Genomic DNA, 25,892 nt, shown 5'->3' with positions numbered 1-25,892 from the left:
CTATAACGAATGCCGTAAACGGTTTGGCTGGACAAATAGAAAAGAATGTTTTGAAGTTCTAATCCTCCCCGAAAAGGAATTCCAGTCCTAGCTCCGCCTCATCCATTTTGCAGTTCTTATTATTTAAAAGACTGCTCTCTTTCTTTCTGAAACCTGCTGATGATGTCCAGCAAACGCATCGAATCATATTTTTTTAATTATTCTTTTTAAGCCGTCATGATTGGATCTACAGACTACTGCCTTTCAATTAAGAACTGATTTTGTCTTGGTTTATAATCTGATACTAAATTGCCGTCAATGCATGATGAATCCCGAACTTGCCTAATAACGAACCACAATAGACCTTTCTAACGATACGGCGGTCATATTGAATTAATTAGATTTAAGGAGTATTATGGGATGCCCAAGGGGCATGAGCACGATCCTACAGCAAAAAAAAAAAAAAATACTCGCTCAGTATTTACGCGCTTTTCGGGGCAATTTTTCTTAAAATTTTGCTAGAACGAGATTGCAATGGAAAAAAAGATCGTTGTGCCGTGTTTGGATGTAATAATGATCACCGTTTTGTCGAGAAATATATGGTGAAAGAGCATACCAGTTTCTTCAGAGGTACGTTTCTGCTCTTGCAAGGAACCAAGGCCTTTGGCTACTTGGACGAAACTACTGAGCCGGAAGGGATTTAAGGTGAACAAAAATGCTAAAGTTTGCTCAAATCATTTTAAATTTTGCGGAAGACCAGTTGACAGTCATCCTCATCCCACGTTCTTTCTAAAGGGTTATAATCGAGAAATAGTAACACGTAAGGGAAAAGCTCCCATCGACAGGCTTCCAGTACAACCAATTAAGACTGAGAAGAAGAAGTCAGATACTGATTCTATACAGCGAGAGAAAAAAAGAAACAATATTGTGGACACTCCAAGACACTCTTTCACTGTAGTATTTATCGGGAAAAAGGCGATCATTATTACATCCAAACTCGGCACAACGATCTTTTTTCCCATTACAATCTTATTCTAGCTAAACGTTATGAGAAAAATTGCCCCGAAAAGCGTGCGTAAATATTGAGCGAGTATAGTATCGTGTTCATGCCCCCTAGGTAGCCCATAATACTCCTTAGATCTAATCAATTCAATATGACCGCCGTATAGGTAAACAGGTCTATTCTGAAGCTGGTTTGGACCTCAGAGCGAAGCAACCCTGTACAAACAACTTGTGATCGTGAGTACACCTCTCGGACAAGGCAGCACCAGATGAGTATATCCAACGGGTAGGTTATTCTAGTCACCCGAGGAGCCCGAAGTGCTGTCGTGTGCCCAGACGAAATGTGGCCGCGTGTTCCCCGGGACTTTCCATTCAGGGAGCGCAGCGCTTATGAGTTGTCAAACCAATGATGTCCTTGACGCCTGCCATACTTTTTTCGAAAATGGCACTCGGTTCCTTCAGTACAAGTCGTTTCCTTTATATCCGGTACTCAACCCGGGCCTTTGCGCTAATCGACTTTGGCCTGCTCCCAGCGCTCCCGCCATAATCTAGATTTTCCTCGCACTTTCGGGTCCTATCTTGTTCCTCCCCAAGAAGAGATGAGTGGTTTGATTGATCGGGGTGACGCGCCTTTGTTGTGGAGGGAAGAGCGTGGGCTCATTTCCAGAACAGCGGCTGGTAATCAAGTCCAGCCACCGTCCAGCCTCATCCCAACAATGTTTATCATGGGCTGAGCATGTTGTTGTGGTTGACAGAGAGCCGAGAAGGGCTTGAATAGGTTGGTTTGTCATTAAGTGTCCTAACCGTGGTTCACATCCTAAAATTGCTTTTAAAATTCACTTTTTCTGAGCTAGACACGACACAACAAGAAAGGGCAGTAAGATACTTAAAACTTTTATTTAGTATCCTGAAGCACACACATTTACTGCCAATATTTCGGCAGAGATACCATGAAACTCAACTCTAACTACATTACAAACGACTAAGTGTCCTGTGAGCATAATTTGTATTGGTATAATCAAATTATAAGCCCACGCCGACGTATTTTACTTCAACAAAACCTTGATTGCTGAAACTAATTTGAAAATTCAAATGTCTTAAAGAGGCGACTAAAATAAAATTTGCAACAAACAGGGTGAACAAAAGCTCTTTCGTGAGGTTCTCAACTCCATTAACTGGACTACTTTGTGAGTGAATCTGGAACTTTGTTCAGAATAAACAGAGCTTGTGGATTTGGATAATGTGGAAAGGCCATATCCACCAGTGTCATGTTGCCAGTGCCATCACAGCCCAAGTACTTTTGGTTGTAGAACTTGTTCCGGAAAATGGTATAACTCCAAAAGTGGTCAGGTGCAAATTTTGCTTCGTCGGGATACGGTCCTGAGTCAGAGGAAGTTTCCTGAAATGTAGACATAATAAATAATAATAATAATAATAATAATAATAATAATAATAATAAAGACTATTAATGTGTCAAAAGCCTAGCTTATAAGGAGTGTAAACTCTGAAACCCTGCCAGCACCATTACTTATTCTAAGAATTTCACATATATGAAGACGATAAAATGGCATGAGTATTAACACACTGTCTATACTTACTGACAACTTCGCTTTTCATCTTAAGATTAGGAAAATGTACGTTCATTAGCCAGTGGTTAGTATGTGTCTGTGGGAGGCTAGGGATACAGTTGTTTTCGTGGGGGTGGGGAGGGTATCGCACAGCACGTCTACCTAGTGAATCCCACTAAACACAGTTTTTTATTCAGTGGGCTGAAGCCACAGTACCGTAAATCCTTTATTAAGCCCCTCCCCCTCAATGAGCTTCCCCCCCTCCCCTCTCCTAATTTTTCTCCACTAAGAAATGATGGACTGTATTAATCAATTATGACTGCAAAACTTCGTGTGGACTACTCTCGGATGGTTTATTTACCAACTGGAAGTTCCGATTTGATTCTGATCCTTTAATTTGCTGCTAGAATGACCTCCAAACGTCTTGTACTTGAGCTTTTCCACTTTGTATTCTAGTTCTTTATGGAGAACTGATACCATCGTCGTTTCTAAATCAAACAAGCCCTCCCCCTCTCAAATAAGCCTCCCGTCTCTGTTAACACTCCCTCAAATGGGCTTGAAATAAACCAGCCCCCCCCCCTCCCCCAATTCCCCGCGGTGTTTGATACGACTTAAATAATTTACGGTATATAGGTCCTTCCTTTCCCCCGCCCCCTCGCAAAAAAAAAAACAAAACAAAACAGAGAGTCAGGGGGCAACGTATTATTCCTTTCGAAAATTGATCGGTTTCTCCACCGGACCTCTACCTGTCTAATATTAGTGCTGAATGAACTTCGTTTTGACCCAAAGTCTAATCATATTAATAATTCGCGCCATATGACATTGTGGCACTGTTGTTCGGCCAATAGTTGAAACTGCCTTGGACCATTATATAAGTTGTGTTTCCCACCGTCGGACGATTGTTGGTTCTTTGGAGAAATTGAAAACAATACTTGTGCAAGATTTTGTGCCACGGAGAAATTGCATTATAGGAGCGTGACAGTGGCAAAATTAAGAGTACCCAACATAGGTGATGTTCATATCTCTCATTTAAATTTAGATTTCCTTTTGTTCACATCATCTTCATTCTGTGTTTAATTCCTTTCAAGGGTTAAGATGAACTCAACAATTTGGCCTGCTTCCAACCTATGGCTTACAGCTCTAAGTCCCGAAATTTTGTTTTGGTTTATTTGCAATTATTTTAATTGCAATTACCAACGATCATATCTTCAATTAAAATTGTATTTCTGCAGTTCACATCATCTTCATTCTTTATTGGCAACGAAAGTCATGTTAAATTAATCACAAATAACTTTACCACAGCCTCTATGTTTATATTGCCGCTTGTGCCAGTTTGTGCCATCATGACGTACTGTTTCATCGTGGTCAAGTCCTTGAAGAGTAGACTGACATAGTTCAGATTGATGTCACTTGTAGTCATCACAGCTAATTAAAAAGAGATTACACTGAGTCATTTGAGTGGATTAAATGAGACGGTAGCTATAGGCGAGAGAAATTTTTACCGGGATATTTAGAATGAGTACTAGGATCAATCTACCCAACTAGTATCTAAAACCCCTAAACAGAACAATGCTGATAAAAGAAACCTATGATTTCAAGCCTCGTGTTAGCCTCCCACGCAGACGTTCTTAGGGGTTCGTCAAGCGTTCCTTCGCCACGTTGGGGCGGGGTTTGTTCGCCAATAATTGGTGGCCCCAGGATCTGCGTGAGAGGCTACCCTCGTTTGAGGGTAACATAAAATGAACACTCCGATCCTAGCCTAGCAAAGATACTTTCTTGAGGAAAACTAAAGGAGGTTGGATCAAATCGACGGCAAAAACGTAAAACTGGCGGGAAAAAAGCAATTACCTTGCTTAGCAAAATGAATTGAACCTCCCTTTTATCTAGCAAGGAGATAGAACGCGATCAGACCATCACGCACGCATGCGCACTGACTTACAGAAAGTTTAAATGCTTATTTTCGATGCTTTTGTTCGACACACGACGTTTTCGGAATGATATTTCAAAATTCACAGCATTGGGGTTGTATAGATCACTTCGATAATCTAAATGATATGTGGCGTGCTTGGAAAGAGATGTTTTTATTAAGGTTGTGGACAAGCATGCTCTTTTGTGTTCTAAACGTAAACGTGTTCGGGCTAAAAGTTCAACTTGGAAAACTTTTCAGCTCAAACAACACACGTATGAACGAGATACCTTCAAACAAAAAGCTCTGCTGTGCTTTCAAATTCCTCTAGGGACTGGTTAAATTAAAAAGAATGCCGCAATTCTGTAAATACTGAAATTAAAAGGGCCAAAGGATTGGGCGACGATAATGCATTTCAAGTTAGGGGAACCACGAACGGCCTGGAGAATCGTGAATGAGCTTTAAGCAAGAAAACCTACTAATTCGAGTGTAAATAAGATAAAAATGAATGGCCATTCTATTGTTGATGCACAGGAGTTAGCCGAAACCCTTAATTGCCACTTGACTAGTATCGAGCTAAAGTTAGCCAGCGTCACACTCAATGGTAATAGTTCTCTCTTAGAATATCTCAGTCTTAATCTTAATGATGAAAATTACTTCGTGCTGAAACAAACGCCGGATGTAGCTATTGTTTATTCATTTTTATCTGAATTGAGTCAACCTAAAGTTACTGGCCTGGATCAGATCTCTGTGAGATTGCTTCGTGAATGTGCTGACCTGATTGCACCCTATCTTTGTTCCATCTTCATCGCTGTATTATCTCTGGTGTTCTTGCTGATGATTGGAGGTGTTCTTTTAAATTGATTCCTTACAAAACTATCGTCCAATCTCAATTATTTCTGTTGTGGCGAATGTAATGGAAAGAATAGTTTTCGATCAGGTCTTCACACACTTTTAAACCGTTAATAATTTACTTTCTAGTCACCAGTCAGGGTTCCGTCAGCTTCACTCGACTGTCACTGCTCTACTCGAGGCTACCGACAATTGGGCTTTTAACATCGACAAGAGCATCCTTTTATCAAAACTATATGAATACGACATTCTAGGTTTTTCCAATGATAGGTTTAAGTCCTATCTAAGTGATCGTAATCAAAATGCTTCGTGAATGGTTGTCTGACAACTGTTCGCTGCGGCATTCCTCAGGGAACAAACCTTGGGGCCTCTACTGTTTCTTATTTATATTAACGACCTCCCAAATTGTCTTTCCCATTGTCAGCCTCGTATATATGCAGATGACACTCATCTAACCTCTGCTTCTAATAATATCGAGTGTATTGACCTTTATCTAAATCAAGATCTTATTCTGACCGAAGCGAGGTTTGTGAATTTCTCGCGCGCCTCGCGCGTTGATCGCTCAGCGAGGCGGAAACTCGAGTTGCTAATATTTTTATAGATCTCTTAGGTGCATTTTAGGGTTGCCAGGCAACGCTACTTTAAGGGTGAATACAAATGCTGTGGTGCACTATCATGTTTTATTTAAAAGTGCGTTCTTCGGCTTTTTAAACCTTCAAAACCTTACTTTTCCCTAACTTCTGTACCTTTGAAGTCGTGTTACACTGAGCCAAACCAACAATGAATTCGTTCTTTGCCCGCCGATCGATGTGACCGATTCATCAAATTAAAGACTGGCTTCAACTCCGTACCGAGTCCATCCGCAGTTGAACCCGAGCGTGAATTAGTATAGTTAATAGCATGATTTGTAGTGATATTTGGCGTAAATACCACGATTGATATTTCGAAATTGTTTTACGTAATTTCACGAGCCGTTAGGCGAGAAAATACGAAATACGCCTTTAACCTAACTTTCCTGAAATGTATCGTTGAATTCATGATAAATGCAGCTCCGCCAACTTCAAACAACGTTCATGGCAAAGAGCATTGCTTTAAGGTGGCTCGACTGGATTTTTTTGGTAGATACCTCCCAAGTTAGAGCATTAACTACGTCGGCATGAGTAAAGATGTGGGAAAAAGGTTACCACAACTGTATTATATAAAGATGGCAAATTCTTATGATCGGGGTTTTATTGCAATCGGAGTCGCCATGACAACGTAACGACGCCATTACATTTTTTATTTATCTTTGTGTTTCTCTGTACCGGGAGATTTTTTTTACCTGCCATAATTGCCTCAATTATGACAAAGTTTGAAAAATTATATGAGAGCGTTTTTGAACTATTTTGAAGCGCAGTTTTAAGAATCATAAGAACGGCGAAAAAGTATGCTAGCCACACAATTAGCTAATGTTTTAAGAAAATGGTAAGTTCTGGAAACACGGCTTCATCTCATAGTGGTTTGATTCTATTGAAAACTGCGTACAAAAGACGAGCGGAATTGCTCTGGGCGATCGCCAGTAACAAGAATTCTATATTAACTTGCATTCAGCTGCTTTTGATACAGTTTTTGCAAGTAATTTGGTCCATTACTTCAAATTTCGCATTTTTCAAAAAAACCGCCGATAATTTTTTTTAATAAATTTGACAATCTGAGATAAATTGTCGATTAATTTACCCTGCAAGTTTCAAGAACATTGAAAACAGGGAAGACCTATATAGGACCTCGAGTATCTCAAATATAACCAATTTTTCTCCCAGATTTTGTGTTTACAAGTAAGTGTCCTCATTATTCACTGGCATTGTTTTCAAGTTTCATATGCACGTGCACAACTAGCAAAGAAATAAATTTGCATCAAAAAGAACTCTCGATTACTTTCCGAAGAAATATCTGGAATAAGCTAATAATTGGCTTGTGTCACAGATAACAGTGAGAGCCGAAACGGTTAACGTCCCGTCTCATCGTGTAGGGTGCAATACTTAATCATCTTACTCGGGTTATAACATCACAGAAACTCTTACCTAGTGTTGCTGTGATGTTATAATGTATCACTATTTCTTTACTCAGTTATTAGCATATTCCGGAGATTTAACCCAGGGTCTTTTTTTATACAAATGCTATCTTTTTGCTAAATGTGCACGAGCATATGCAGAAACTTGAAACAATGCCAGTGAATAAAAAAAGATGCTCACTTGTAAACACAAAATTTTGGGGAAAAATTGGTTATAATTGAGGTCCTATTTAAAAGCCTTCCCTGTTTTCAATGTTCTTAAAACTTGCAGGGTATATTTATTGACAATTGATGTCGAGATTGTCAAATTTATAAAAAAAATTATCCAGTGGTTTTTTTGAAAAATGCGAAATTAGTAGCCGGGAATGGACAAAATTACGCGCAAAAACTGTGTAGCAAAAGCCGCGCTGAATGCAAGTAAATAAAATTCTTCTTACCCGCGATCGCCCAGAGCAATTCCCGTCTTTTTTTGTACGCAGTTTTCAATGGAATAAAACCACTATGAGATAAAGCATGAAGCCGCGTTTCCAAAACTTATCATTTTCTTATATTATTTAATAAGATATAAGCTAATTGTGTGGATACCATGCTATTTCACTTATGATTTTTAAAACTTCGTTTCAAAATATTAATTTCGAAAACGCTCTAATATAATTTTTTCAAACTTTGCCATAATTGAGGCAATTATGACAGGTATATACTCCCTTAAGCTTAAAAAAAACTCCTGGTACAGAGAAACACAACGATAAAAATAAATAAAAAACAAAATGGCGTCATTACGTTGCCATGGCGACTCCGCTTGCAATAAAACCCCGATCATAAGAAATTTTCATCTTTATATAAAACGTTGTAGTAACTTTTTGCCATATACTTACTCATGCCGACGTAGTTAATGCTCAAACTTGGGAGGTATCCTCCATAAAAAATCCAGACGAGCGTAACAATTATTCAGTGGCTGCTTGGTGCAGTGGTCAAGAATCCAAGTTTCGGAGGGAGGGAGTTCGAATCCCGGGGAAGTTATACTTTTAGACATTGTACATTTTTGTTTTTCTTTTTAGTTTTTTTGATTATTTTTTTTTCCCTTTCGCTTGTTTCCTTTATTCCCACTGCTGATCCTTTAAAGCTTCGCGAGGATTTTGCATAACGTATATTTCTAGTTAGTATCAGTGAATATCGAGACTGCCCCATCTCATCTCTGTCAATTAATTGTGCTTCTACTAAACAAGTCTCGTGTGCGAAGTCACTTGGAGTGCTAATTGACGAAACTCTGTCTTGGAATGAACATATCGAGAAATTTTATCAACGAAAATTGCCTCCAGTATTGGGGCCCTAAAACGTATTCGACCTTTTGCCTCTCTCAGTACCCTGCAGTTCATCTACAATTCACTGATTCAACCTCATTTTGATTACTGCAGTGCGATTTGGGGTAATTTGGGGTAATTGAAATAGTCTTCCAATGGAGTTCCGGCAAGCTCAAACCCTTCAGAGAGTTTCCGGGTTGGCTGTAGACGTTACTTTAACTAAGGCACGGCACTCTCTGTTTTTTTATTTCATTTGTTCGTAAGAATGTGAGTTCTCCTGTATTATATTGATAAATAGATATTGCAACTTGTTTTCTGCTTTTTATCTATGTAATCCTGATGAGTTTTAACCGTGCTGAAATAAGAAAATTATTATTATCATCATCATTATTATTACGGTTTGAAGGTCCACAGCAGTTTGCTACTTCTACGTCAATAACAGCATCGCACGTAGATTCAGAGCATGTTCATGGTGGCAGGCGGGAATTCCACGGAGGAGTTAAAAAGACAGCTTCAAGAGTTGAAAACTGCGTCGGCGAAATCGAGAAAGGAAAGTATTGATTCCACTCTACCCTCGGATCTGCTGCGGTCATTTAACCAATCGAGAGACAAGGGTGCGAGCGCATGGCTTACCGCAGTGCCTCTTGTCGATCAAGGCTTGGTGCTGAATAAACAAGAATTCAGCGACTCTCTACGTTTAAGGTATAATTATGCCCCTGGTCGACTTACCAAGCAAGTTTGTTTGTGTTGAGAAGTATACCGTCTGCCATGCCCTGTCATGCAAAAAGGAAGGGTTCGTGGCGCAGAGACACGATGGTGTTCGCAACCTACTTACCTCACTTATTGGTAAGGTTTGCACCAACGTTGAAGTCGAACCACAACTACAACCTTTTGATAATGAGCGACTCAACCTCAGAAGCGCGGTAACAAGCCCCGTGGCAAGACTGGACTTCAAGACAGGAGGGCTTTTCGTCTCGTGGAGTTACAGCATTTTTTGATGTCAGAGTAACGCATGTTAACTCCAAGTGTAATCAGGCAAAAACAACATCCACAATCTTTAAGGAGCAGGAGAAGGAGAAAAAGCGGAAGTACCAGCAGAGGGTACTGGACTTTGTTTTTGGAACCAACGGTGGTATGGGAGCCGACTGCAACTGCTTTCTCAAACGCCTAGCCGAGAAGCTCTCAGAAAAGAATGAGGAACCTTATCACATTACTATTACTTGGATTAAAACATTGCTTTCTTTTGAGATTTTAAGGTCGGTACACATGCGTAAGAGGTTTCAGGACACCCTTCCACAAAAATTCCACAAAGGTATTTTATTGATGATTGCCGCTTAAACGCTATTAGTATTTTAGGATCTTTTTAATATTTTTATTTCATTTTTAATCGAAATGAAGTGTTTTCAATTGAAATGATTTCTTTTTTTAATTGAAATCAATTTTTTTTTAAATCGAAATAAACAGGAGCCTATGAAATGAAATGACTTGTAAATAGTACTTTGACTGAATACTTTTTTTCTTCTTTAGCGAAATTAATTGTAAATAGGTTTTAATAGTTAGTTTTGTTGTTATTATTATTATTATTATTATTATTATTATTGTTATTATTACTATTATCATTATTATTATTATCATTATTATTATTATTATTGTTATTACATTTCACAATTCCCTCTTTCTTCTAACGTGCACTTATGCACCTTTATCTATACCAATCGCTGTCTCTCGACGGATACAATGTCTCGCATAATCACCGCTTTAAAGGAGCTGTGAAACGTAATTTATTAAAACTCAAGGGGTGGCAACTACAATAAAATTGAGTGAAAAAAAGCAACCGCTCAAAACATTAAAAGAAGGTATAAATGACATAGTAACAACAAAAGGAGGCACGATAATGGCAAAATAAGGGTGGAAGTAATCAGCGTTATGCCCTAATAGCAAGCAATAATGACGTAACAATCGGACTGTACAATTTGCGTGACTCGACGTTCCCGTCGTCTCCTTTTGAGAGAATAAAAAAATCATCGACCTTGATTATTCGTACTAGTAAATTTGATCACTTGTTTTCCCCATGAAATAACACATTACATTGCTTTTATCCCATCGGTCAAAAAGCGCGTGCAAAGATGGCGAGTATAGTAAGGTCTATTTTATTAGTCTGCTACACAGCCGTTTTTAGTGTCGTCTAAAAACGCCTGACTGTGTAGAGATACTACTATTTTATGTGACATTAAAAAAACACATTGGACAAACACATGAGAAAGGACAAGAAAGATCACGAAAAGGATGTCATAAAGAACACTTACTCCTGCCTGTTGTATCACCGAAGGCTCCTTTACAATTCACATTGTTGTTAGTTGGATCACGCTGCACCAAGCCGTCACTCTGCCTGCAAACAGGACTCCACATCCGATAATCGGTGTCCGGTTCAACTGGGTGAGGCTTAATGGGTGAGCTGAACTGTAGAGCAGAAAAGAGATGTGTTTGCGGGAAGACTATCGCACCCTCGTTATGTACATGAATCCAAGGAAAAACCCAGTGTACATGTGGTCCTGGATGAGGATGAGGATGAGGGTGGTTCGGTGTCGCCTCTCCCCCACTTGCCTTCGATGTTTCTTTCTACAACGGAAGTCAGATAGTAATATTCGTCACTTCATAAACTGCATAGGGTCTTTTTGGGGCTTTGGTCGATGGTATCGGAGGCAGCTATTAAAATCCAACGTTTTTGATGAGTACCTAAAACACGGATCCCAGAAATCTTTTACCAATTCACCCTGTGGTTTACGGAGTTCCGGGTTAATATTTTCTACCCTGTTTCTATAATCCTGTAATTTTCTGTCCGTGATTAATTCTATTCAACATAATGCATAATGTTTAATTACGCATCAAAAGCAAGAAGAGAGTTTAACGGCACCGCATAGCGAAATTTGCGACGGAATTTTTTATTTTGAGATGAAGCACTATTTTGACTTTTTGAAACAACTTCACTAAGAAAATGGCATTTTTTTTTTTTTTTTTTTTTAATGAATGATTCCCTTTATCTTTGAGTTTTGAGTTGTATGCGAGTTTGAGAATAGTGATTTACATCAAGGAAACCTGTCTGAGATACGGGTCCTTTTTAAGTGGACAATATGACCTCCTTTACAACATGATAAATGTCTAGCAGGTCTAATTTTGTGCCCAAACTTGATCACATCGGGATAAATGGCATTGAGGTGGGCTAATCAGGCATGAATGTGCCAAGAAAGCGGCATAATAATAGAGAAAGCGGTCGATTTTGGAGTAGCAGAGTGACTAAAATCGTCATTTTGGGAGTTAAAAAGATGAATTCTTTAACATTATAGAGCGGATTCTTTAAGTTAAAGGATTAATCTATCATTCCAACTAAATTCTAAGTAAAATAAATGAGAATTGGGTACAGACTTTTAACACTGAAAATCAGGCTTTTTACAGTATTTTCAGTATAGAAAACGACCCTTGTCCAAGTTAAACATCGTATTTCTTCAAAAATAATCACAAATCTTCAGATTATAGAGCGGATTATTTAAGACAAAGGCCTTACCTACAAGTGGATAGCTTTTTCGCGAAAATGTGACTCGATTAAGTTGCGGACTTTTAAGTTTGAAAATATAAAGTTAAAAGTTTAAAGTTAGCGCACAGTTGGAGTGAAGTCATTGTCTTTGTCGAAACAAAGGCTGCCATGAAAAAAAAAATTCGCTGTCGCTTTGAACAGCTGACAACATTGAGAAGCCAGCTAGTCGCGCGCGAAATTTTATAGACATCAGAGCACTTGCGGCTTGCGTTTGCTACTCCGACAAAGTTGTTTTCAAGATATCTGATTCACGCTTAACTACATAGTTATACAATTTCGGTTATGTTATAAGCTTATCTAGGTTCAGATTGGTTATTGGCGGTTTCATCTGCGCTAATATCATCATTTTCGATTCTGTTTTCGACTGAAAATTCACATAGAGCCTCCAATTCTCTTTAGAGAGCGCGGCACAACTTTTACAATAAATATTTCTTGCTATTGTTGTCTTTATTGAACGTCCCTCTTTTTTTTACTTCAATCTCTTTATTGCGCGTCCGACGGGTATATTCAGGAGACTAATTTCCGATGCGAAAGGGCCGATTCTAAACTTCGCACTGATCACTCTAGTTGTGCGTTATCTTCGCCCACATATAATTTATTGAAGGTAAATTGACTTCTTTTCTGACTCCACTATTTCTCTATCGCCGTCTATACTGCTTCTCAAATGGACGCGGGTTTGGATAAGAGGGGTCCTCTGTCAATTTCTAAAGTAGAGACTCAAGTTCGCATAAGGTATTTCAGTCTTGTAACTTTAAACATTTACCATAAAATTGCGGTTATAGGCTGAAGGCCAAGGATATCCTCCTTTCTGGAAAGAAATCAAGCGTTTCGCACCATCGTGTTGCCCATGAAAGTTTAACATCTTAGTAATAGGCATCTGGAAACTTCTAAACTGCAGAATATTAATATAAAAGATTATTATGAGTTATAAAATATTAAATAGTAATATTAGAATTAGCTTGTCCATCATGTTGGTACCAGCTCATATATTGGCCGAGATATTTTTAAGGTCACCTTCAATCTCTAGTCCAACAGTCAGGTAGCCTGAAAAAATAGCTAAAATTTCGCTACGTCACCTCTGGTTTCCCCGGGAAATGACTTCTGAGGAACAAGCGCAGAAATTCCATACTGATGACGTGTCGCTACGCAGATCTAGGTTGTGCCTCATAAGTTGAAAATTTGCTTCATCCAATAAGAAGCCTAGATCAACCTCGTTCCCAGGGTAGTGACACGTCATCCGTATGGAATTTCTGCGCTCTTTCCTCAGGAGCGTAGCGTCCATATACCCACATACGCCGTGCGTAAGTGTAAGGTTGAAATAAGGAAAAAAAAATCTTTTGAAAAAGTATTTTTAATTATTAAATATATTGGTATCTTTGCGTTAGTATTTTCTTTAGCTTTTGGTTGTTCCATAATCTGATGGCGTCACTGGCCTTTTTTTCCTGTAAACACTCTACCTTACAGACAACACTAGGGATGGGTAAAACAAACAACTGACTACTGGATTTTTCTTGCGTATTTATTAACTGAAAATATCGTGTGGAAAACGCTGGAAATGGCATTTCCGAGACCCTAAATTTAAACATTTTCTGCGAGAGCATACCCCCAAACCCCTCTAGGTTGAGTCGTCTTCGCATGTGCGCTACAACTTTTCTTCCCCGCGTGCGTACACCGTCTAAACCTCAGGCTACGCCCCTGCACCTTACCATATTTCCACCGGTCGATGATTTGTGACGAATTATAAAACGCAATAAGTTTTGGGACATTGTTGCTCCTGTTTGTTCACTTCAGGTTCTACAAGAAGCAAAGTGGATATCAAGTTTTAACATTTACATAGTTAATCTAATTTAAGTTTTTCTAAAACAATGCCGAAATTCCGACATTATCGCTCTCAAGTATAGTCATATACGGGAATAGTGAACATGTGAACATGATCTAAGAGAAAATAAGATCGAAACTCAGCGACTTCTACTGCTACTTCTGCTTCTACTTGGTTTTCAAATTGGCGCAGCGCTGGAGGAAACATCCCTATAACGAGTGGATAGTATGTGCTCCTGAAGACAAAAACAAAAATACTTATACACTGTTTGCAGGTAGCCATCACGACACCTGAGAAAGAGGTATAAGGTTATCTCTATATTAAGATCTCTCCTTACAGATAACCCAACCAGCCCATGCCGGAAAGGTTGGCGACACCACCGGGGTCTACGTCCCCTACTCTTTTCGAACAGTGGCGTGGGTTCTTTTATGTCCCATAAGAACGAGATAAGTGAAAGTGCTGTGAAGCGAGACCTACGGTTTTTCGTCCTTATCCGACAAGACTAGAAAGTCTAACCATTTGCAGATGTCATTACAAAGGCAGCATTTTCCTCTCAGTTATCTAAAAACCATGAGTGTTGGTCCGGCCGGGGTTTGAACCCACGACCTCCCGCTCAGCAGACCGGTACTTCTCCCAACTGAGTTAATGCCTTTTTGACAGCTTGATCAGGTCAGTGATAAGTTCAAACTTTTCATCCAACTTTTGTTCTCACGGTCGATGGACCATGCCTCGAACTAAAAAGAAACATGTTGGGAGGCTTTCGACAGCTGTCTAAAAAATGTTGGATTTGCGCATGCGCAATCGTTATAAACATTTTGATAAGCAGAGCAATGACTCCACATTAGTGTTTAATAGTTTTGAAAATTAATTCGGTCTGAATTGCTCCGATTTTAACAGTTCATGCAAGATGTTGGAGTGTATTGGGTTTTGTTTGAAGCCAATGCAACATCGCCCAACAGCATACGGCTTTGTTGAATCCAACGAAGTTATGGATTGGATTATATAAGGTCTGTTTTTTGGGCTTTTAAGCAATAAAAGATAGAATTAACACCCCTCTCCCAGGGGAGAAACTTTCATGAAATGGCTCGGCTGCTTGTCTTCTCGTCTCAGTCTTGGTATCGCTTAGATCTGGGCATGAAAACGTAAGGTAAGAGAAAGACGAAAAGGGAAATAAATTCAAGAGGAACACATTTAATGACAACTTCTTTATCGCAACTAAAATCGACGTGAATTTGGCTGTCTGTGTTAGAATGAATTCTTCTTGTATTTAAACAATGCTTGAGCCATGCCCAGAATTGTTATTTTTGGAGGGGAGGGGGGAGAATTTACCAACGCGAGTCATGCCCAGTTTCACACGGAAGTACCCCACCCCCCTTCCAACGGGGAATGAACATTCACCTGTTTTTCTCGTTTAGATACCAAGGCTAGAAGTTTTAATTCGTCCTCATCAAACCTTTCTTTGTTATTAACATCTACGCATTCTTCGAAGTTGTCAGCATATCGCTGGAACTTAAAATTTGCCGGGGCAACTTTGTCTAATAACACATCTAGAAGGGCTTCCAGAAAAAGATGGCGAAATTCCTTGACCTCCCCTCCCTTCTGAAAAGAGATGATGCGCTTGGTTTCATTGTCGGTCACTAGAATATTTAACATTTTAGGCTTCCTCGCCATCTTAGTTCCTAAGAAGATATTGGTATTAGTATGACTATTATTTCAACAAAGAGGTCAATAGCCTCATGCCTCCTTTTGATTATTATTCATTTTTTATCTGTCCTTGTAAAGTCACAAGGCGCTCTAGCAGTTATTCAGTAAGTTGATGTTGATGATGTACACGTTAGTCCATGTGGCGAAAACTCAACAAACTTCATATCATTATTGGAGCAATTTGCTTTGATAATAAGAGTTGAGGTCAGCGTCAACAAAGCAATCAAGCACTTCAAGCAATGATGAATAACATCAACTATATGCAAATTTGGTTGTGTTATCCGAGTTCACAAGGTGAATCGGCCGACGTCAAGATATTTTGGAGCCGGGGGTCTCCGTATAATGGCCTAAACTGGGAGGCTACACCAGAAAGACGTACCTTTTTCAGGCTTCAGGTATATGAAAGGGTAGGGATTTCGCTTGTGAAGTATATGGAAGGGTAGGAAAATCATTTCGCTCTGTAAAAGGCCCAAAAAGGCAAACAGATATGTATTTTATAGCTGAGAGAAGGTCGAGAAAATGTTCTAGTTTTGTGATTTTACAGCAGTCAGCATTTACAGCAAATGAAAGAAACGCAGGGTTCTAAACTAGGTATGCGAAAGGGGTACCATTTGTCAATAGAAGGTATAGGTACCTTTTTTGTAAAAAAAAAAAAGGTATATAAAAGGGTAAGGGCCCTGACTTAGCGGCGGAGCCCGACGGAAGTGTAGAACATTTTAAAGTACCCCCCTCCCCCCTGTGTTTTGGAGTTGGCTTAAAGCGCTCGGCTGAAATATATATCTTATCAAGGAATTTTGGGTCGTATGTGGTCTTGATATTGTATGGTAATAAAAGAACGAAGTAGCTTACAAATTAGCTAGATGAAAAGATCTTGATATTATGTGCCGACGAAAATCTGAACGACTCATCTTAATCCGCAATGCCTACGGAATTAGAAATGCTCTTAACGGAAAAAATTTGTCCTTATTTTCCATGTTACTATATTCCGCCCAAAATGGTTTCGTTCTTAACACCACTGGAGGACCAAGATGGGAAATAATCGTCTTTTACTTACCGTGTGTGCGATGAAAACGCCCCAGAAACAAGTAGCGCCTTTTGATGGCTTTTGAGTGCTTTACCTACAATAGTAAATTGCAGGCTTGTGACACGTTAACCTCTCTTTTGCGTACTTGAAAGTGAAACTGTATTAAGTAATGGTTCAGCTAAGAGGCAGGAAGAAAAAAATAGCCCGCGGCAATAGCGTCAGTTATTTTTCAGGTGCTTATTTCCCTAATCAAATTGAATCTGAATGCTCTGATTGGTCATGACCAGTGCAGCGAAAAGTGCGAAATTTGAATTTTACAGTTGAATTAGATAGATTAAGAGCCATTCGAACAAATTTTTATTCCTGAAAAATATAACATATCTAAAATTTAAAAGATTTGAGTCTATTTGCCAAACCCGAGGAAGTTAAACTGATATGAAACTACATGAAGATGAGCAAGTGTTACATCAATCAGCGACCTTGTGAAGAACATTTACGTCGGCTCCCACAAAGCAATCTCAAAACTATGATAGTACACAGCAGCAATATCATGCTCACGTGGCGAATCTGGCGAACGCGCCAATGTCGCGCGTCTGTATTTGGCCACCATACAGAACAACAACAAGTATATAAAATCAAATCTTAATGTTATGTAAATGTTCTGCAGTTCGAAAAAAGATGATTTTGCCCAGATAGAAAAAAGTCCTGCATGTTCGGAAGGCCGGGTTTCCAAAAAGGCTCACGTACAGTTTAGGGACTGTGCAATAATTACCTGGAGGGGTGGGGGGGGGGGGGGGGGGTCAGTAAATGGGTGAAATATGGCACAAAAATTAACTAAGTCGTAACATCCACTCTGACGTTATTCTTCTTATTAAAAAGGCTGTACGCTTTCTTTCAGATACTGGCGGATGAAGTTCAACAAACTTACTATCATTTTTTATCATTTTCAAGCTGTTATGATAACATCTTTGTGCAAACGTAACAATGCCTTTACATCATTTTAATTAGTCTCTGTTTATACAAAAAGAAAACAATTTCTCATGGTCAGTTCTCTTATCGACCATACAAATAACGTCAATGTTCAAAAATTTTCATTGAAACCAGTGAAACGGTTAGTGGTTCCACTTCAGTTTTGAACACTTCGACGTCATTTCCATGCTCGATAAGAAAAGTCCATGGAAAACTGTTGTCGATTTGTTGAAAACGTTTACTGAATGATGAATACCGAATTCTAAAGCAGGTTTGCAACTCAGGGCAGAGCAACCCCACACAACCCTTTTACCCTTTTGTGGGAAAACCCCACGGACAAGGCAACCCTGGATGTATATTCGTCCTTTGAGGAGCGCAGGAGCGCAGCACTTAAGATTTGTCAGACCAATGAAGTCATTGACGCCTGCCATACTTGTTTCAATAATGGCGCGTGGTTCCTTTAAGAGCAAATTCGTTTTCTTTGTAGCTAGTACTCATTCCGGGCCTTTCCGCTAGACTTTGGACTGGTCCAAGCAGTCCAGCCTTCGTCCTCTCGGTTCTGGTCTTGTTCCTCTCCGAGACGGCTTGACGCATGAGCTGTTTGATCGTGGCCTGCGTTTCTTATTGAGCAAGGAATGTGGGCTCATTTTTCTAACAGCGGCTAGTAATAAATCCCAAGAATTGTTTATCATCGACTATGCATGTTCTAGTAATTAAGAGGGTGCCGATAAAGGGGCTTGTTAACAATTATTTCTCGAGCTCGAATAGGTCTGAGTCAATATTGACTCAGAGGCCATGAGGGCGAGAGGAATAATTGTTTTAGTAAAATTCAATAAGTTGGTCAAAAAAGCTAGACTTTATTAATCCTTTTTGGCCGCCAAAAAGCCCGCGCTTTTCGCTACTAGGGGGCTATAACATATAGCCTAGTAGTAGTTCAGCCAATCAGAACGCAGCATTGATAATAGACCACTAGCTGGATTTCACTAGAACAGGTTAGCTTCAAGCGACAATATACTATTTTGGTTCGTTCATTAAGAGTCCTGTGTGATTTGAGAACGGATCATCGGACTCACATTTACAGAATCACAGATTAAATTCAGTTTTTTTCTGAGCTCGAAACACGACACAATAAGTAAGGTAATAATCAAAACATTTATTTAGCAACCAGATCCACACATATTTACTGTGATCGTTTCGTCTGTCGATACTTTGAAACTTAAGTTTAATCACTCTATCATTACAAACCTGTGGGTGTCTGCATAATCAAATTATAAGCCCACGCTGACATATTTTACTTAATGAATAAAACCTTAATCGCTAAAACTATATTTGAAATTCGTAGGTTTTAAAGTGGCGACTAACATACCATTTAATGTGTAACAAAAGCTCTTGCGTCAAGTTGTTCACTGGACTACCGCTGTTGGTAAATTTTTAAACTTTGTTCAGAATGAACAGAGCTTGCGGATTTGGATAATCTAGTTCGGCCATGTCCACCAATGTCATGTTGCCAGTGCTATCACAGCTCAAGTACTTTGTGTTGAACCACTTGTTCTGGAAAATAGTATAACTCCAATAGTAGAAAGGCTTAAATTTTGCTTCGTCCGAATATTGTTGACCTGATGCAGTTGCCTGAAATACGACAAGAAAGACAAAAACATGATACGAATCAAGAGAGAATAATCTAGATTTTCCAAATCCACAAGCACTATTCATCACTGAACAAAGAGTTTAAAAATTCACCAACAACGGTAGTCCAGTTGTACGAATATACCAGGGTCTGGAAATGCACTATACACTGCGGGATTTAGGAACACGCAATATTCCTTGACGGGATACGGGATTAATATTTGGCTGCTGCTCTATTTCAATTAATTTCGGGCTTGAGAGCAAAGCTCTGAGATTGCGCATGCCGAGAGAGCTTGCTCATAGGTTAATGATTGGCCTTTTTTGCCCTGACCCCAGGCCTCGTTATTCCGCTCGGCGCTCGGCGTGTTTTGTGTGTTTCGGGTCACCAAAATGAATTGACCGAGAAGGCCGGGTGCAAGGCCATAAAGAGACCAGGCAAGGCCATTTGTATGTATGGGCGCGTTGAAGTCGAGGGCAATTGTTTGCTTGTCCGTGGATCGGAGGAGAGGTAATAGTTACTTAGAGGCAATAGTTACTTGTTTTAAATAACTAAAGGGTGAAGTAAAGTTAAGATCAGTTAAGGCTCACGGTAAGTGCAAGTTCCCAAACTTCTCCTATTTTCTGTCAAACAAGCCAGTGAATAGAGGGCATCGCTATTCTTTACTGTTTTATTTTTTTTTTTTTCGCACGAGAAGAGATTTAAAGTTTTGATCTGCAGCATGGCATTAATGATTTCAGTTTTGTTTAAGTCTTCTTTTACACTATCAAATGGTAGGTTTAATTTCTCGGTCCTCCCCGAGAGCGGTCTTCTACGGGGAGTTGCGCGGGCTCATTTCCCGAACAGCGACTAATAATCGAGCACGTATCAACAGCAGACTGCGATAGTCCTTATTTACGATACCAAAAGTGTTCACCAGTCAATGTTATTCGAAACTTTACAACTTTACACCCAGGAAACATATTTGTTTGACACAAGCTGTTATTTTGTCATCTACCAGCAGCAAATTCTTCGCTAACATTGCGGCACTTTGCAATGAACATGCGACCTCAACTCAAAAATACGACTGTAACGTTTTGCTCTAAGAGACCTCTCAAAAAACAAAAACCTTCTTCAACGGGTTTTGAAAGTCACGTCTGTAGGTTGTAATTGGTTTATTTCGAACTATGTTGTTGATTTCTTTCCAAGGTAATTATGATTGACAACTCACTTTTTCGGAAGGTGTTGTTGTTTTCTTGTCACCGATCAACTTTGTCTAGGTGGCCCTGGTTACAATAGTCGCACTGTGAATCGTCGTCTCGTTTTGATAGACTGAACAGAATTGACCGCAATGACCCGTATTGGTAAATTTTATCATTTTTTAACCCCTGAAATACTACGTGACGCTGCCAATGACGGCGGGTATCATGAATAAGGTCTATTATTCATTCATTCAAAATACTTCTTTGCTTCTGATTGCATAAAATCCCAGGGACAATATCTTCACCAAATTTGAAAAAAGTTTGCAATATGTGAAAAATGACGTCAAAGAAAACTGGACAGCAAACCGAGAAGACCTGGGGACGAGTTGGGTTGTTTTGGTAGTAAGTACAAAATGGCGGAACATTTCACTCGTTTCGCGAGGGGGAAATAGGCAAGGGGAGGGGGGTCTGTACACAGGCTACAAAGTATATAGCAAGAAAATCAAGAATACAACTACACGGACGACATCTGCTATTTGGAGAATATTTGTAGAACCAATTCAAACAACCCTTTGTCTCTTTTACTTGCCGAGAAACAGGCCATTGAAAATGAACTTAACATCAATTGAGGTAAGAATGTTCTAGCTTGCTTTTAAACAAGGAATTTTTTTGAAAAACAATTATTAAATTTGGATAACACCCTCCGAGATCTCCATAATTCTTTAGATGATACTTAGGCTTACAAATAACTCACCACAGCCTCTATGCTTATATTGCCCTTTGGGTCGGCTTGTGCAGTCACGACGTACTTTTTAAGAGTTGTTGGGTCCTTGAAAAGTAAACTCACATAATCCTGATTGATGTCGCTTGTAGTTATCTCAGCTATATATATAAAAAAGATATTGAGAGGAATTTAATGGATTTGAACCGAGAAGGGCCATTCTCTCCACTCCTGTCAAAAGAAATTTCACGAGTTTTCTTTTACAAATAATCTTTAGTATATTTAGGCGCTAAATTCGAAAAGCATCGCTAGTGATAACTTGCAATGATAGAGTGATTTTACTTAACCGGTAAAATAGATAGGGGAAGTAATACGCTGTATTACACTCTAATTTGTTTTCTTGTAACTATTTGGCGCTAATTGTTACATATTGTTTCACGGGTTTACTAAAATATCTCTACAAAAATGCCCTTTATCTGAGTGTCAAAGTATTAAACACTTGAGTACTAACTGAGAACAACAGAAAGAAGCAAGGCTCATTTGACAGTAAGGAACTCTAAGCTAAGACGTTACAACTTAAAATGTAGGAAAGCGTGCAATATGACTCCCTGTATAATGACATGATGGAATAAAAAAGGAAAAATTGTGAGCTAAAAGTATATGACAACAGAAAAACCGTTGAAATCGCTATTTTTACGTCCTCTACTGAAGAGGGCCGGAGCCGTTGTTGTCTTACGTGGTCATCCGAGCCATGCAAAGGTCTAGCCGTTTGCAGGGCAAAGGAAAGTTCGTTGGGTTCATTTCTCAGTTATTTTAAGACCCTAGGCTGGGTATTGGTCCGGCCCCAGGAATCCGGAATCCACGACCTCTCACTCTGCAGTCAAGCGCTCTGCCGAGAAAGAAACTAAGGGCAAAAGAGCTTTCATTCTTGAGAAAAACTTCAGTAAATCGTTGCACAGGAATAGCCTCCTCCTTTACAAGCACTTTGTTTAACTTTTGTGGCTTCTCAAATTCATCACCTTTTAATTGCTAGAAAAGACATACTCTATGGTGTCATCGACTTATTACATACAAGCACAAGATAGCGACTGAAAGTAAGTAAAGTAACAGAAAAAGCCAATTACTTTAACAAACATGAGTACAACCTTTCTTTCGTCAACTATGCTAATATGGCTAATTGAAATCTAAACTGAACCACAGTCTGCTTTTATCTCTGGCTGGTTCGGGGAGGGTGTTGAGAGAGGAAGGAGGATAATTATTCAGTTACGAGTATGGTAAAAGGTAGAGGCGCACACGAGCCGAAAGCCCAAACTGCCTATTAAGCTTATCCTGGTTTCCTTAGCAAGAAGCATGCCTAAAAGTATTGCTACTCCCCCCTTGACAGGATGCTAGTCCATCGTAGGGTTACCCCCCAGCAGTATGTCGCCGGTACTCATTTACTCACCCGGGTGAAGAGAGACAAAGTGGAGTAAAGTTCCTTGTCTTAGGAAACAAAGCAACGGGCGAGGCTTTGAACCCCGGACATCCAGATCCGGGGTTCGAGGTGTCAAGTAACCACTCGCGCCGGTCACACTTTTGAAGCTTTTTTGGGTCACAATAGAGAGAGAAGCGTGGTATACGAAAAACAAAAAAAAAGGGCAAAGGGCAAGAAAAGGACAGCACAAAGAACACTTACTGTTGCCTGTTTTATCGCTGAAGGTTCCTTTACAATTCACGTAACTACTAGTTGAATCACGCTGCACCAGGCTGTCATTCTGCCTGCTAACAAGACCCCACATCCGATAACTGGTGTTCGGTTCAACTTCGTGAGGTCGATGGGGTGAGTTAATCTTTTTAGCAGGAATGAGATGTGCTGGCGTGAAGTTGGTGTCACCCATGTGATGAACATGAATCCAAGGAAAAACCCAGTGTACATGTGGTCCTGAGTGAGGATGAGGATGGGGATGGTCTGATGTCGCCTCTCCCCCACTTGCCCTCGATGTTTCTTTCTACAACGGAAGTCAGATAGTAATATTCGTCACCTCATAAACTGCATGGAGAGAAACTACAAGCTTTCGCAAAAGGTCTTTTTGGATTTTTCGTCGATGGTATCAAAGGCAACCATTAAAAAAATCAAGGCTCAGTTTTGACGGTGACCTAAAAGCTGGATCCCAGAAATCTTATGCGTCTAAATCTTGTGCCGATTCACCCAGTGGTTTACGAAATTGTGGGTTAATGTTTTCTTCCCTCCTGGTTATCTCCTCCTCTAATTTTCTGCCCGTGATTAATTCTACCAAACACGATGCACAATGTTTAATTACGCATCAAAACCGAGAAGAGATCTAGAGTCAAACGGCAGCGCATTAAGAAATTTGTGACACGAACTTTTTGATTTTGTGATGAAGCACTATTTTCACTTTTTGAAACAACTTCCGAAAGAAGGCATTTTGTCTTTTAAAATGATATACTTTTCCTTTGGGTTTTGAGTTCTATTAAGCGAGTTTCAGAATAGAGACATCAAGAAAAACTGCGGTCTGAGATTGAGGTCTTTCTATAAGTAGGCAATGGCCTTGTTGGTATATGATAAATGTCTAGTGGGTTTTGCGCCCAAATTAAACTTGATAAGTTGCTTTTCAAATGGACGCGGGTTTGGATAAGAGGGGTGTTCTATCAACTTTTAAAGCAGGGACGCAAGTTCGCATAAGGGTAGTTCAGTCTTGTAACTTTAAACATTTACCATAAAATTGCGGTTATAGGCTATAGGCCAAGGATATCCTCCCTTCTGGAAAGAAATCAAGCGTTTCGCACCATCGTGTTGCCCATGAAAGTTTAACATCTTAGTACTAGGCATCTGGAAACTTCTAAACTGCAGAATATTTATTTATAAAATTAATATATATGAATGTATATTATAAAATATTGTATGGTAATATTAATATTAGTTTGTTCATCATGTTGGTGCCGGCTTATATTTAAGCAATAGAAAACTTTTTCCGTGTTTGCATAGCCTGATAGAAACACGAGAGGGGTTGGGAGAATTCGAGAAGGGTTTGCATAACTGTCGAGAATTCTCCCAAAGCCTCCGATCGAGTGTTTATATCAGGCTATACAAACACAGGAAAAACGTTTTCTATTGCTTTTATAAAACAACTTTCTCGAGAAAAAAAAGCAAAACTCTTTGTATGGCACTGATTAAAAGAGAAATTCTTACCAGTCGCAAAATCTTGTCCACGAAGTCTTGCGGCGTAATCAGTTCTTGTTTTGCAAAAAGATGCTTTGCAAAATAAGGATTTTTCTCGCCTAAAATGTCAGCTTAAGCGAAGGAAAATTGACACACGTTCTTTGTAACGATTTTCCGAGTTTCAGCCCACGAAGGAATGGGTAAATAAAGTAAACTTGTCGAGTTTTGAACTGGAAAACTTTTTCAAATTCGTGCTTTCGTGATTAGCGCGCGAAAAGCAAAACATCTTGACGCCACAACCATGTTTACATACTCTCTTCAAACACTCCTCTCGGCCAATCAGAGCGCGCGTACTATCTTAGTTATTTTATAATATTTTATTGTCCGAGATATTTTTAAAGTCAGCTTAAATCTCTAGCGCAATAGTCACCAAAAGTCAGGGTGGACTGAAAAAACAGCCCACGTTTCGCGATGCCACCTCTGGTTTCCCCGTGAAATGACTTCTGTGGAACGACTACAGAAATTCCATACTGATGACTTGTCACTACCCAGATCTGGGTAGTGCTTCTGATTGTTTTTTTCAGGCTGTAGTCAGGGCAAACGCATGAAGGAATTTTGCTTGTGTGTGGTGTACCTATCTCATGCTATCTACTGCTGTCAACAGTAATAGATCAGAGAGAACCTAGGGTTAGTGTGGAATTTGAATTCAAATATGTCAGCTTAGAAGCAAATTCAGTTTGATTATTTTTTCTATAACTTGATGATTGGATACTCTAAAAAGAACAGAAAAAATATCCAAGAAAATATTTTTTAACAAAAGAAAATGAACCTGGATTAAAATTTAGCCCCAGGTTAGCGTTAATTGGACTTCGAACCGGGCGCAGGAAATTAGATAAATGAATTAAGAGTTTGATAGTTCCTTGAGAATAAACTGTAGACTGACAATACATTGATTTTCAAGCACATTTGGTAGAGCAATTTCATTCTAGAGCCCCTCCCTCTCCGAATGCAATATTGAGCATCCAAGGAATTGTGCAGCCAAGCTGTATCCGCATTCGTTTTCTACTTTACCATGTTTCCAGCAGTGGAAGATTTGTGACGAATTGTGACTCGCAGTAAGTACTGGGCCATTGTTGCTCTTATTAATTCAATTGACGTTCTACAAGATGAAGAAAAGTGGATATATCATGTTTTAATGTTTACAAACTTTCTTTAATTAAAGTTTTTCTAAATTAAAGCCGAAGCCCCAACAATACCGCTCTCAAGTATTGCAACACGAGGGAATAGTGAGTATGATCTAAAGGTACAGTAAAAAGGCAAACAAAAGCGTGCAACTTGTTTTGGAACATTTCCGCAAAACGAGTGAAAAGCGATGGTGCGCGTTTTACCACGCACGTTCCAACCTGTCAAGCAACGAATCAGGTTGTTACAGGATGCGAA

At 39.4% G+C, this 25,892-nt stretch overlaps 2 protein-coding genes across 2 annotated transcripts; both read right to left on the bottom strand.

Annotated features, from left to right (window-relative positions):
- Window positions 1-1,872: 1,872 nt before the first annotated feature.
- Window positions 1,873-15,740, bottom strand: LOC140934251 (uncharacterized). Its single transcript, XM_073383911.1, has 6 exons — window positions 15,468-15,740; window positions 13,957-14,037; window positions 13,014-13,142; window positions 10,965-11,277; window positions 3,847-3,974; window positions 1,873-2,380 (listed from the first exon to the last, which is right to left on the bottom strand). The coding sequence occupies exons 1-6, from the start codon at window positions 15,738-15,740 to the stop codon at window positions 2,162-2,164; spliced, it is 1,143 nt and encodes a 380-aa protein (XP_073240012.1). The 3' UTR covers window positions 1,873-2,161.
- A 3,006-nt stretch (window positions 15,741-18,746) lies between these two features.
- Window positions 18,747-25,607, bottom strand: LOC140934912 (uncharacterized). The gene is made up of 5 exons (XM_073384472.1): window positions 25,524-25,607; window positions 24,009-24,137; window positions 22,968-23,280; window positions 21,326-21,453; window positions 18,747-19,395 (listed from the first exon to the last, which is right to left on the bottom strand). The coding sequence occupies exons 1-5, from the start codon at window positions 25,581-25,583 to the stop codon at window positions 19,198-19,200; spliced, it is 828 nt and encodes a 275-aa protein (XP_073240573.1). The 5' UTR covers window positions 25,584-25,607; the 3' UTR covers window positions 18,747-19,197.
- Window positions 25,608-25,892: the final 285 nt, after the last annotated feature.

The sequence above is a fragment of the Porites lutea genome, chromosome 4, assembly GCF_958299795.1.
Source record: "Porites lutea chromosome 4, jaPorLute2.1, whole genome shotgun sequence".
NCBI classification, from domain to species: domain Eukaryota; kingdom Metazoa; phylum Cnidaria; class Anthozoa; order Scleractinia; family Poritidae; genus Porites; species Porites lutea.
This window is presented reverse-complemented; position numbering and strand designations above follow the sequence as displayed.

What these genes read in the sequence shown, in the direction of transcription:
- LOC140934251 (XM_073383911.1), bottom strand. Translation starts at nt 15,740, where the DNA reads ATGGCGAGGAAGCCTAAAATGTTAAATATTCTAGTGACCGACAATGAA. An exon ending in TATCTAAACGAGAAAAACAG is followed by an intron (nt 14,038 to 15,467) that starts GTGAATGTTCAT and finishes TGTAGAACCTGA; the next exon opens with AGTGAACAAACAGGAGCAAC. An exon ending in ATATAAACATAGAGGCTGTG is followed by an intron (nt 2,381 to 3,846) that starts GTAAAGTTATTT and finishes TCTACATTTCAG; the next exon opens with GAAACTTCCTCTGACTCAGG.
- LOC140934912 (XM_073384472.1), bottom strand. Translation starts at nt 25,583, where the DNA reads ATGGCCCAGTACTTACTGCGAGTCACAATTCGTCACAAATCTTCCACT. An exon ending in CTTCCACTGCTGGAAACATG is followed by an intron (nt 24,138 to 25,523) that starts GTAAAGTAGAAA and finishes AATATTCTGCAG; the next exon opens with TTTAGAAGTTTCCAGATGCC. An exon ending in CAGCGATAAAACAGGCAACA is followed by an intron (nt 21,454 to 22,967) that starts GTAAGTGTTCTT and finishes TTATATATATAG; the next exon opens with CTGAGATAACTACAAGCGAC.